Source organism: Seriola lalandi, unplaced genomic scaffold (genome assembly GCF_002814215.2).
Source record: "Seriola lalandi dorsalis isolate HSWRI2012SDOR001 ecotype SW California unplaced genomic scaffold, Sedor1 jcf7180002054566, whole genome shotgun sequence".
NCBI lineage: Eukaryota > Metazoa > Chordata > Actinopteri > Carangiformes > Carangidae > Seriola > Seriola lalandi.
The window spans coordinates 601,570-615,062 of NW_019525119.1; the positions used below are offsets into that span (position 1 = coordinate 601,570).

Genomic DNA, 13,493 nt, shown 5'->3' on the forward strand with positions numbered 1-13,493 from the left:
ATAGCAAGACCTTGCCATATTTTTATATATGTTTGCTCCCAATAAGAAGTTCAAAGTTAATCTCTATAGACTTGGAGTGAATTCACAGGCAGCACAAAGTTCAGGTTGAGACATATGTCAAGGGCTCATATTTGTCTCAAGAGACAAATATGGTGACAATAAAGCATCTGTGTTTTTCTCACAACAAGGAGAGGGGAGCTATGCCATGATCTCTGGCATTATGTTGATCTAACATAGGCTTATTGGACATTACGGAAAGTGAAAACAATAGCTATGTGTTCTGAGCACAAAAGAAAAAAAAAGAAAAAGATTTTCCCCCTAGCTGTACCCCTTCGCTGAGGCACTGTGTTTTTGAGTCAGCTGGGGAGAATTTAACATTGTTATCTAGCTGTCTTTCACTTCGTCTTTAATTATTTCCAAATGTTCCATCTGATTGCTATTGGCAACCTTTGCGTCTTTAGCGCCATGTGTTTGAAATATGAGCGGAGCCTTGGCTGGCACAAGGGTGTGGGGGTAAAATACACGGTCAGACCCTGAGAAAAAAAAACCCTGACCACAGACATTCTCATCGTATACATGACTTTCTAAAGGAAAAGAGATGTTTGTTGCCTCACTCAAAACTCAGCGCTGTGCGTTCTTCTTTTTTTTTTCTTTTTTGCCACCCTGACTTCATGTGAGATGGGTGTATCTGTGATTAACATCCTGGATTTGTTTATGTGGTTCATACGGATGTTAAATGCAAATAAAGTTTATACACAGGAAGATCACAGTCTGTGGTGAAGCTGTTAACCACCTGAAAGTTTGTGGCTGAAGAATCAGACATTCTGTATCATGCAATAGCTAATGTGGATCTTAAGTGCCATCCTGTTAATATTAGTGAATCTGTGTTTAAGTCAAGTCAATCACTGAACTGTTCATTGCAGCTTACTGTGGAGTAGACGCAACACAGATAGAGACCCAACAGATTGGGCTTCAGTGCCTTTGCACCGTGCTGAGTGCTGTTCTGCTTGATCTTTTTTTTTTTGTAAATATATATGTTTGGGGAGAAAGATTGATAATTGAGTAGTGGAGAAGGGGTAGGTTTAAATAAGCCTATGCTTCTTCCTACTCCTTTTCGGACATGTTGGGTTCACATTATTATTTTTGTTTTGACTATTGTCATTGCATTTGTTTGTTTTTCAGTTTACTTTGTGGTGTTACTCGCACTTGTTCGAAATAAATTAAACTGAAACTGAAACTGAAATTGACGGAGCTCAGTCACTGTTTTTTTTTTGTAGTTGTGACTGCTGTGATGTCTGAGACTGAAATGAGAGCACATACTAGAGAGTAAAAGAAAGCAGTCTATAGATGTTCAGAGGAAAAAACTACTGTACATTATAAGGGACTGAGAAAAACAGCGTTGACGTACATTGATGTAAAATTTGTTGGCAGACAGAGTCAGTATTTACTGTGCTGTACACATCAAAAAATATATCAAAATATTCAAGCCAGCCCACCACCAACTCCAACACCATGCATCAATAACAATGACTTTTTCTCTTGAGTATATCATTATGACCACGGGACATCACTATGTACACTAGAAGAAAGTGCATACAAGCTTAACATAAATAAGTCGACATCATGTGAGACAGGGCATTTGAATCCCACACGTGCTGCTGCCTTTAGTACTCACATTATTCTCTTGTTCATCACTGCAGGGCCTTTGTTTCGCAGCCCATGTGAGCTGCTGCCGGTGGGGATGGGACACCCGGTGCAGGCCTCGTTGAAGAGCTTCACCGCCCTGTCAGGCTGTGCAAGCAGGGGCACCGCCAGCCTCCCTCAGGAGGTCCACATCATCAACCTGAGAGGACATGCTCCAGAGGGACCAGACAACACCCCGGCAGAAGTGAGTCATCTCTAGTAAAAGACACTAAACTTGTGTTATATTTGCTACTGCCATAATTAACTCTTCAGTTAAGATCTGAGCTTTCATATTATTATTTATATTATATTTACTCTCATTATTCATTCATTCATCTGGTGACTTTATTGTTCAATCTGATAAAGAGTGCAAGATTTGCTGCACTTGAACTCTCCGCAGCCTTTGTTTGCTCTGTTTCATCAATCAGTGACTCTTGATAATGGGCAGCCATTATCAAGAGTCCAACAGTCCTTTTTCCCTCTTGCTTAGAAGAAGCATCTTGGCCAGGGGAGTAAAGGCCTCACACAGAGAATTTCATTAACCCGTCCACACGAGTACTGTAGTTGGTGAGCTACCAGCTAACATACTAGCAAGCAGGGAAAAATGCTAATGTTAGCGGTAGTCAGTCACAATAGATGTCCGAGCTTCACTGGAACTGACACGTTTTCTTCCCTTGAGATTGTACACCGTGTCAGTCAACAAAGAGATATTGAAAGAAGGAAAAAAGCTCTGTGAGCTAGCAAGTTTATTAATTGCTGGTTAGCAAATCCAATAAATTTAAACAGTAAGTTCAAACGGTTTACTCAATAGATACAGTGTACCCCACTCTATGTTTGTAATATGTTTGTAATAATATCCTGTCTGCAAATCATTCCTCTGCTGTGGAGTAGTTTATAAAAGGAGGTTAAACAAGAGTGGAAGGTGCTACACAGCTAATAAGCAATGCGTTACCCTCAGCTTCACCATCAGTACAGCTTCCTATGAGTCAAAGGCACAATACTTTGTGTTAAAGTTCCCCAATGATGAACTGGACCCCGTGAGTGATTGTTGCAGCTTTATTGAAACGTATTTATTAACAGCAAAATGTTGTCATTTTAAAATGCTGGAGACCTACATTGGAGAATCCACAAGCCAAACCTGATGGTCATTTGGGCTTTACCTTATCTAATGCATAACTTTCCAGAGGGTGAAAGAAGAAGAAAATGGTTAGTACCTTCCAACCATTTACTTGTTTTGTGCAGGTCTGTTTAGTGCACTCAGTCAAACTGTCAGCACATCTCCTAATAGTGTTCCAAACGTTGTGTTGGTTTTTAAACCACTCCCTGTCCTCAGGTGTTATACAGCATGTCTCGTGGCATGACTCCCCAAAGTTCGTCATAGTTTGAAGATGAATCATGGGCCCAAGGCCTTCGAAAATGCTGTGTCTGTACTTTAAACTGTCCCAAGTTCCCACCCCCCTCCATCACAGCAGTGAGAAAAGCTGCATGTATAGACTTGCCAATGCAATTTTGCTGCTGATGTATGCTCAAACGTTTCCAAATACACAGAAACACAGTGGTGTGTGTGTGAGTGTGCTGCATCAGCAGGTAAAGAGAGAAATTACCCTCCGGTTTCAGTGGCTGTGCTTGTTCTGAAGCTTTACAACATGAACTCAAATGATAATTTCTGTGATCATAATAATGAAAATGGAATGATCTTTTTTTAATCTGTCACGTTTAGTGTAATGTAGTAGTTGAAGCAGTTACAGGTCTTCTTATACATTTGAGATTCGTTGGGCTGAGCCGTAGGTTTCAGCATTGACATTGAGATGGATACATACTCTTCCCTGCTTTATAGTAACTAGCAAAGTTTACCGATGAGTTATCACAAAGACAAATCCAGCTGACAATCTGTATTTATTTAATTGTAATGTGGTCAATGGTTGTGCAAGCATACACTGCATGGGGAATAGCCAATCAGATTTCTTTCAAATACAAAGAAAAAAGTTAGTGGCTTGAAATACACTTTATGCATCTAACTATAAAAGGAAGACTTTTATCATCTCCCTTTTAGAGTATGATGCTTAACTTCTAAAAACAAAGAGTTGCTTGTGGAGATAAATTCTGCCAAAGATGATTTGTAATAAAAACAGGAACTCTTTCTCTTCAATTTGATCCTCAGAAAATAAATAAATAAATACTTTTTTCCAGAAACAAAAATATGTCAGTGTTGTTGTGTTGTTGAGCTCCAATAGGAGGAAGGACAACACAGCCTTGTCTGTTTGTCTGCCTGTCACAGAGATACAGTGTATAATGAGAGACTTGTTTTTCATTGGCTAGGTGGTTTACAGTTGGCTTAATGCTAAGTTGCTTTGGAAGTTGGTGTTTTTCTAAGTAAGATGTACTGTCCCTGGTGTAAACTTTGTATAATTTCCCCCAAAATGTCAGTGATTTTGTCACATCAAAACACGGATTTTAATGCATGGATTTGGGTGGTGTACGTATCACCACTTAAATCACAACATATTCTCCTCTGAGTGTTTTGCTGTGTTTCATCTAACTGCAAATATAAGTAGGTAAGCAAGCAAAGTGTATTTGCATGGCACCTTTCACAGATACAAAATCAAAAAGTGCTTTACATCAATAAAAAAAGCAAAAAAGTTCCAAACACAGACAGAGAAATAGACCAATAAAAAGCAATAAAATGGAGCAGCTTTTCAGACAAGCTAACCAAAAGCCTGTTGGAATAAAAACGTTTTCAGCTGCTTCATAAAGATGTCACAGGAGTCTGGGGATTACAATGATAAATTGAGAGCATTCCATAAATCGGGTGCAACAGCTTGAAAAGCACTGTCACCTCTGGTTTTATAGCAGGTATGAAGGACAGCCAGTAATTTTTCTTCAGCAGATCTGAGAGCCCCATTGGCCGTATAAGGGAGCAGGAGGTCAGCAATATACTGGGGTGTTTGACCAGGCAAGGCTCTAAATATTATGATTATGAAAATTATGATTTAACGCAGATGGATATTCACAAAACAACACATTCAAAACAAATCGAATTGGCTTTTGTTTGCACCTGCTGTCAGATAAGATAGCTGGTCGCATGCATTCAAACCTTCAGGTATTTCTCTGACCGCCTGTCTGACGGGCCTTTTATGAGACAGATGATTGAGTGCAAGGCAAAATGAAATGCAGGAAGGATCTTTCCTGTTATTAAAGGACACAGCAGAAAACCAAACAATCATAACCATATTTTAGTAGAAATGAAAGCTGTCCCAGCCCATGAGACTGGCTGGCTAAATCTTGTTTTTACTTGCTCTCGAGAGACCCCTCTGCTGATAGTGATGAACCAAATAATGGTTCATAGATACAGTCAACTGACAACGGCTGTAAAACTGATTTTTGTATGCTTTTGTTTGCTACTTTGTCCAAAGTAAATATTTTTCAGTCTTCTACAGAGTTTATTTATACGGATTTAAAGCAGAGTGGTGCAACAATGAAGAAAAAGTTTGACTTTCTACTGACTTAGCTGCAGTTTTAGGAGCTTTATGATTTTCCATTGTGTAACCGCTTAATTTTTTTGTTTGCACAACACGCAAAGAAAGTGAGTGGAGTTGAATTTTCTTTGTAAAATTTAGTATAGAATAATTTGCTCTGTAAATCTATAAATGGTCACTCATAGCATTACTGTTATGGATAGACAAATAAAACTTTTAGTTTGAGAGGCTGTAAAATCCATCTATTCACATCAATTCATCTACTTTTTTCTGAACCATCACGTCCATTGTCAAGTGAGGACTTATGCGGAGGAGGCAGCGATCCAGCTGTCTGTTCCCTTGCCTACAGCCTTGGCCGCAGAAGGTCACTCCAGCTCTGGCTGAGATTAGGTGGCCCTGCAGAAGCTCATTCTGTGAGTGGAGGATTCAGCTTGTGATTAGATAAGAACCCCTAAAGGACACTCACACACTCTCTCCACTCCTCACACACCAGTCCTTGATGACTTTTTCACCTGAGACGTGGGCACTGATTGGCCTGTTCAGACACACGCGGCCTCTTCCAAAGTGCTTAGCCTTCACCAAGACTGCGTTGAAGGGCACACAGTGCGTCAAAGTGATAATCAAGTGGAAAAAGAAATAATTGCAGAAAATAAACAGGATCTTAAAATGTTTAACACACTTGACAGATTTGGGCATAGATGCTCTCACCTAAAAGGACGTTAATGCTCTTCATTCTTTAACTTTGACCAATGGGAATCTTCAGCATGAAACCTGCTCCTTATTTATGGAGCAAATTGAAAGCAAATAAAGTTAGCTGTAGTCAGTTTGGATTCACAACAGTTACAGTGGATTCTGATGGCAACTTGGTTTCATGGTGATATTAATTATCAAAACTTCTCAGGCCATTCTTGCAGCATTATCCATTTCTCCTCTGCCTGTCTGAAAATTTATAGCTAAATAAAAAGGTTTTGTTTGCTGCCAATGCAGTTTTTGAGAAATCTTGTCAGCAAAAAAATGATTTTAGTGCCATAGATCATCTTAAATGAAGTTGCTTTAGGGAAATGGCGCTGATGACTGTAAATAATAATGGTGGAAGTAATATATTCAAACAGGAATCTTTCATTTACAGTTGCCATTGAGGCCATTTTCTTAATTTTAGTGTTTTAATCCATTTGATCCTTTGATTTGGAAGCTTGCAAATTGATTTCACTCTCAGTAATGGGTCCTTTCCCTTGTTTGCTCTGGCACATTTATCCTTTGTTTATTTTTTAAGTCAGCACAGAGGTGCCTGGTCAGTCAGTGATTATGTAGATTTTCTACTTCTCCTCACCTCTGCTGATGTGGAGGAAGTGGTGTCTGGGCCACAGAACAGACTGTATTTGGATGTTTTGAGCGATGGCCTGTAGTACAAGAGGTGCCTGTGGCTGAGCTTTGGCCGTCTGGGTTGAGGGGCTTCTGGAGAACACGATGTGCCCCAGTGACTGCTTACCAAGTGCCGGCAAGGAAAAGCTTTGACCCGGTAGGGGTATAAATCTGCTATTGCACATGGTGTTCATGGACTAATATGGATAAGGGGGGATCACATGGTCAATTTCAGACACAGTCATACACACGCAGGCACACACGGATCCCAGCAACTGCGATGTGTGAGGCCCACTTCACATCTCTTTCACGTCCATATGTGAAAGTCACGGCTTGCAGTTTGTCCATATTTTCAGTAAAGACGTGAGAGCAATGAATCGTTTCCGGCCTGCACCAGTGAACCCATTCTGTTCGGGTATTAACCAAGGGGTATGAACTGTTATCCAAAGAAAGAAATGCACAGCTGGACCTGACTCAGAATACACAGTTTGGCTCCTGGCCAATCTCAACACCAAAGCTGAGTTATTAAGTGCAACAGAACACCTCAGTAGTGACTGTGCATAGTGCTTTGTCGGGGATATCCTCACATTTACAAGACTTGCAGCCACCTTAGAATAACAGGCCTGAAGGAGAAAATATGGTAATCATTCATTCAAGAAGCTGGAAGTACCCACAATAATATTTGGGTCGTATTCCAGTGATGTGTGGGCCATGTGTTTGTATCTGCTCAGATGAAGGTACAACATCGTCAGCTGAGCAGATATAGTGTCTGTGCTTGATTAAAAGTCGTCTAATGCTGTAGGATTGAAGCTAAACGGAGCAAATGAAAGAGTCAGATGTTTTCTTATTGTTCTTGATGTATCCATAATGAAAGTGTGATCTTTAGAGTCATTTGTGTTTAATACAGGTGCTGCTGATTTAGATTAATGAGGAACAACAGCTGTGAGACGCTTGTATCAGCATGAAAGAATTAATGTGGAAATTGGTTCAGCCTAGTTTTGCGAGCGTTCCCTCACAGAAAGCAAATGACTAAAACCAAGTACAGCTGCCTAATAACTGTGCTCAAGTACACTATTAATTCTTGGTTAGTGTCCAGAATTTCCACCTGATTACATTCTTATTGTTGTAGTAGTGAAATGTGATAAAATAAGAAATCCATATCATCATTTGTAATTGTCATGATAGGTTCAGCCTCACTTCAGTGTTGCTGCTACAGTATACCCGCTGTTTCTCTATGCTGTGAAGAGAGCACTTAATTTGGAGGAATTAAACGTAGATTGAAATTAAATTTGGCACTGACATTCATGTTCCCCCAGAACAACTTTGGTGATCCCTTTACTTTTTGTCTAGCGCCACCATCAAGGTGAAATTCAGATTTGTCCAACACTTTGGTTTATGACCAGATACCTGCAAAACTAATGGTTTTCTCATCTGCATTATTATATTAAACAAGATGCAGTGGCAGACAAGCCAGTGTTGCATTGGTTCATTTAGGTGAAGAAGAATTTATTAATATTGCAGCAAATGACTGCACTCGTCAGTCATTTTGTGTGTATCCTGAAAAGACAACAGCCCCAGACAGTGTCCACTGAGCATAGCCAGACCACACTCAGGGAAATTTATGAGCTGGCTTTACATGGCTAGTTTGTGATTTCAAACTAACATGTTTTTTGGGGTTTTTTTGGGTTTTTTTTTTTTTTTTTTATCATACTCTGGCTTTTTACTCAACATTTCTTTTAGACAGTGGGCTGTTTGTTTTATAGACTCCTAACTCTCCTTTTCCATAAATGACCAGTATGGACACTGGCTTGCCTGGACAAAAAGTTTTACTTCTAAAGTGTTATTCACATTTGTCTGAAATAAAGAGTGATGATTTCTTTAGTTTCAGTGGTCCTGATCAAAGTAACAGAAGCCCTCTTTTTTCTCTCCCATGTGGGCCTCTATAAAGAGAGGCAGCCCAGATTGCAAAGGCAGTAACCTTGGATAAGTCTAGTAAAGTGACTATTGGTTGAGTTGCCAAGTCATAGTGAAGCCTGTAGTGCCAGGTTGAGGCTGTGTGTTTCAGAAGGTAGTGATTTCCTCCAATAATGGCAGAATAATTTCCACATTTTCTCAAAATTCAGTTATGCTGTGCAAAGAAGATCTAATCTTCTAAAATAAGAGAACAAATGAGAGTTACAGTCAGAGTGAGCTGTGCTGCAGACTAGACTACTGCTCATATTTCATTTAAACTTTAAACCGCTTGGGATTTTGAGTCAAAATATCTTTTCGTGGGTTCACTATTGACCTGAAGGTGTTGGTGTTTTGCCACTTAAGCTCTACCAAAACAATGACCTCATAATGGTGTTCTTTTCTGTTCCCCTTGCTCTGGTTCGACGGTGTAGGTATCAAGTTTGAACATTTTTCCATATGTTCTGCCTCTCACATGCCAAAGTGGCCTTTTGCACCCTTCTAACAACCCACCACCACATCTGCGTTGACGCAGAACCTGGCATTATGGCAGACACCTTGTTCCCAAGTTTCTGCAAATTGTAGAGCAAAAATAAGAAACTCAAAAAAGGAAGCCTGTCTGAGCATACAGTTACAGGGTGATAGGGTGGAAAATAAACAAAAGGGGCCCATGATCTTGAATCGGCCATCTTTCTCTAATCAGTTCTACCAAAGGCAAACATCAAACACAGCCACTGGCTCTGAATCAGGGTGAGGCACAGCAGAGGAGTGTTTTATCAGCTGGAATTTGCAGATATCTTTGACTGTGTGAGTGACAAGCTTGAGGAGCTCAGCAGGCACAAACAGCTGGCGAGAGCTCAGTGTCAGATATGAGTTGAGCTCGCACACAAGACAAACTGCACACACAAATTTTCACCTAGGAGTTCTCCTGAGGTGCATTTTATAATGAAAATAGAGGGATGTAAGGCTTACCCCCGCTTAAAGATGACCTGAAATTCAACTGAAAGGAAGTAGGAAGTGTTCATACTTTTCAAATTTTCAAAAAAGGGTGAAACTAGTTGTAGACATATTTGTGGGTGGAGGTTTCCCTTGACAGCTGCTGATTAAAATCTGAGAGCCCGCATTGGTAGGAGACTGGAGCGCTTGTATAGCCTACATACGTTGACAGAATCCTTTTCTCTTCCACTTTTGCAGGAAGCTGACATACTGCACTGTGAGTTATCAGTTATTCATTTAACAAATGTCTTTTTACAACATTCAACATTTATGAGGACAGATTAAGTTTGTTAAGTTTGTATTCCACTCAGAAAGTGGAAGCTAGCATGCTAGGCTAACTAGTTTCATTTTCCAAGTGAAAGTCATCAACAGCTCCTGCATATTTAGTGTTGTCTTCATCCCACATTGGCATTAGAGCTAGCATGAGCTTTCTGTATTACAGAAGTCTAGTTGTAGTGATGATAAATGAGAAGACTAATAGCAATGAGTCGTCTTTTAACCTCAGCATGCTGCATGTTACAACAGGAAGTAATGTCCTGAATCATGCGTAACACAGCGTATGCTGAAATTACAGATGGGACTTGGCAAGTTAGCAACAACTAACAACAACGACCCCCTCACCCAAGCTAGTCAATTGCCTGTGTGGTGTGGCTGTTGTAAATACAAAGATATTACAACTAGAGGTGTTCCGATTCCAATACTAGTATAAATGTTATAGTTTCACACCAAAATAAAGTGGCAGTTTTCCCTTAAATTGATTCTTGTTCGCCGCTCTAGCCTACACCGGAAATTGCAGGATTTTTACACAGGACTGTTAATGACTCACAGTCAAATTAGATAGTAAAAGAAAGATTCTATGGATTCATGTATTGTTCATGTTTTATAAATGGTTTAACCTGAGCCATACCTGAGCTATCATTAACATATAACAGCAATCATATCACCATACAGGGTTAGTAGTATACAGCTGTTAAAAAAAAAAAAAAGAAGCAGTGGTATCAGATCGTTACTTAGTATTGGCTGATACACAAGTTCAGATATTTAATCGGTATCGGGAAACAAAAAAGATATCGGAACATCTTTAATCACAACTTTTTTTCAGTAACCATCCACACACACATTGCACCAAGAAAGTTACAGTACTGATATCGTCCGTCTGAAGCGAACATTTACACCCCCTGAAAACACTAATGTAACACTGCTGTCTCTGCAGAAAAATAGATAAAATTTAGATTTCTCCTGCTCTGTAATTACAATTATAACCAAATAAAAACACAAGTCAAAATAAAGACCGAGCAGGAGATGTGCACTATGGATTTTAATTTCAGTTTGTCTTCATCTAATCTAATCAGTGTAATCTGGGTCTGTCCACCTGACCCTCATTGCCGTGTTATTTTCTTTAGCATGTCCTGCCATTCTGCCATATCACTCAAAAGATTTCTATCCCGAGGTCCCATCTCACTTTGACATCTTTTTTTCGGGCTGTTTTCTTGCGGTACGGCATACGAGCTGAGTGCAGACTGATTACCATCGCAGGTTCAGGTAGCATCCCCATCGTGCTCAAATATGTGGGTGGCAATGATAAGAGCGTTCAACAGGTCTTGGTCCGCCTCCTCTCCGTCACTGAGCTCCTTTGCCCCGGCTCCCCTTCCCTCTGTACACTCTCAGTGATCCAGAAAGAACCAAGATCCAGACAGACAAGACACACGCACATACACACACATCAGATAACATAGTATGATTGCTCCCAGGCAGTGCGCCTTTCTCCTCTTGCAGCCATGACTTTGTAGTTCTAAGCCCCCAGCACTCTTTGTTTTCTACTTGCAGGGTTCACCATGCAGCAGTTTGTCTACACCCAGTTTAGTATGTGAAGTTTGTGTTTTTCTTATAATTTTGGATATTGACGTATCTTAACTCATACTTATTCTTATTTGAAACATGCAAACCAGTTCTGTTGTTATTCAGACACTGCATATGTTTATGTTTCCTGACATGGAGTAGATTGTGTTTTTTTTCTTGCTCAAGTTGATTATTATTTCCGGGGTGGGAGAGTGTGTTCCCAGATTAGTCTTACTTTTTGGCTAATTAAAGGATGTTTTGGGTTTTCTCTGAATCACCAGGGATCATCAGGCAGTTAATTAGCTCTGTCAATAAAGGAAACTCCCTTTTCCTGCAAGGACACTGAGCCGCGCTGATCCAGAGCTCTGACTGCAGGGTTACTGCTGGTTACATTGCTGGGCACCATATTTGTCTATGAAAGTATCACATTCCAGTGTTGATGCACACACTTGAAACTCAGTTGGCTTGAAATGTCATGAAATTGCGACTACACAATTACAGTGTCACAGGCATCAACTGGATCTGAAGCTAACCATGTGGCTTCATTACATGATAAATGCTTGTGTGTGATTTATCTTTTCAGTTTGCTCCTTGTTTGTTGTTGGAGGTGATTTACAGCTTAAAGTTGATACTGTATTGTTTTGTTTTTTTTTAACATTTCCATTGTTTACAAATGCTACCACCACTAATGGTATGCTCTGTGACAGGCCTTGCTTTTCCTGCCCCAGCTGTCGTCCCTTGTGTGGAGTTTAATTTCAGTAATATGATAGGTCTAGACAAGCCTCCATCCCTGGTTGCTGGCAAATGTGCCCCTTAACTGTAATGTACACTGGACCTCCAAATCCCTGTGCCAGCCTCCTGATAATCAATCAGGAGCGGCCTCCTGTCCCCAGCAGACCTCTCTCTCTAGGTACTTTGATGCCTGGTGTTTCTGCACCTCTTCTCTTCACACCCCCGGCTGTGTGACAAGGTCGCTTGTTATGAGCACCGATCTTACCAAGCCTCATGACGGCAGCTCCATGGGCAGAGATGCGCATCAGCTGCTGCTTGCTCACAGTCTGTAACCCAGAACTGATTTTGACTGGTGTTATCACAGTGAACCTTGAAAGTGACATTTACCACAGTTTTCCCTTTTTTCACCCTCAGTGCCTCTTGGCACTTCCTCTCCCTCCTCTTCCTCTCTGTTTATGCGTGTGTTTGCAGGTGACTCACGTCTTCTGGAAACGTTTCTGTCTGGGTTTAAAATTCCTCATCTTTTACAACTCTCTCCCTCACTCTCATTCTCCTTCTGCCTCCCTCTCCCATCTCTCAAAGCCAAGGCCTCAAAGCCAAGCCAGGTATGATTATATCTTGGTTGTTGTTATTCTCAGAGGAGCGACGCACACGCTTTTTCCAGAGTCTGGACTAAGGAGGGGGGGGGGGGGGGGGGGGGGTGACGACTCAGTGAGTCTTTGAGTCTCTGATGTGTTTGTTTGGATCACCATCCAGTTTGCCTCATAGATAAGTGTTCAGTAATTTCTTCCATTTCTGTGTCTCTGAGGGAATTTTTAATGATTTCTGCAGCACTTTCATGGACCACATCTCTAAACACTCTCTTTTGTCTTGCTCCCCTCCGGGGCTTACATCTGTGGAGGTCTGATAATTAGGCTTTGATGCTTCATGTTCACTCAATGCTGTGCAATGTCTATGCTGTCAGTGTCTCTTGTTAAATGGTTTCATGCGGCATCGCAGTGACAAGTCTTTGAACGCAGAGTATCTGTCAGAATACACAGAATATAAAAATCACACTTTCATGGATGGAATACAACATCTCTGGTTAGGGACTTGGCTCGGTGAAGTATAGACAATGTGTGTATCTCGCCTAATGAGAGTTAACGATATCAAGAGAATATCAAACAGTAATTTTTCTGTATTATTGTAATTGCAATCAAAATTGTGATCATTGTCTGAAAATTAAACACCAGGCATGTATTTGTGTCAAACAGTACTTCTCTGTTTAGGTCTATTTAGTAGGAGCTTTTCATTGTATCACCATTTGACCTTCATCCGCTGATAAAATTTGCCCAATTAGAAACATGCAGACTTCCAAAAAAGTGGGAAGAAAATGTATACCAACTGAGTGTTACAAATCAGAGCAATCAAATAAAGCTGTGATGAGATCCAAGAGTCTACATAATCAAGAAACGT

The 13,493-nt window shown here is 40.5% G+C and overlaps 1 protein-coding gene across 1 annotated transcript in view; it reads left to right on the plus strand.

Moving 5' to 3' along the window:
- Window positions 1-13,493, plus strand: part of tgfbr3 (transforming growth factor, beta receptor III) — a 72,132-nt gene that overhangs the window by 20,049 nt on the left and 38,590 nt on the right. The window contains exon 3 of the mRNA XM_023416495.2: window positions 1,701-1,888. Within this exon, the coding sequence (XP_023272263.1) occupies window positions 1,701-1,888 (188 nt within the window). The remainder of the gene's footprint in view (window positions 1-1,700; window positions 1,889-13,493) is intronic.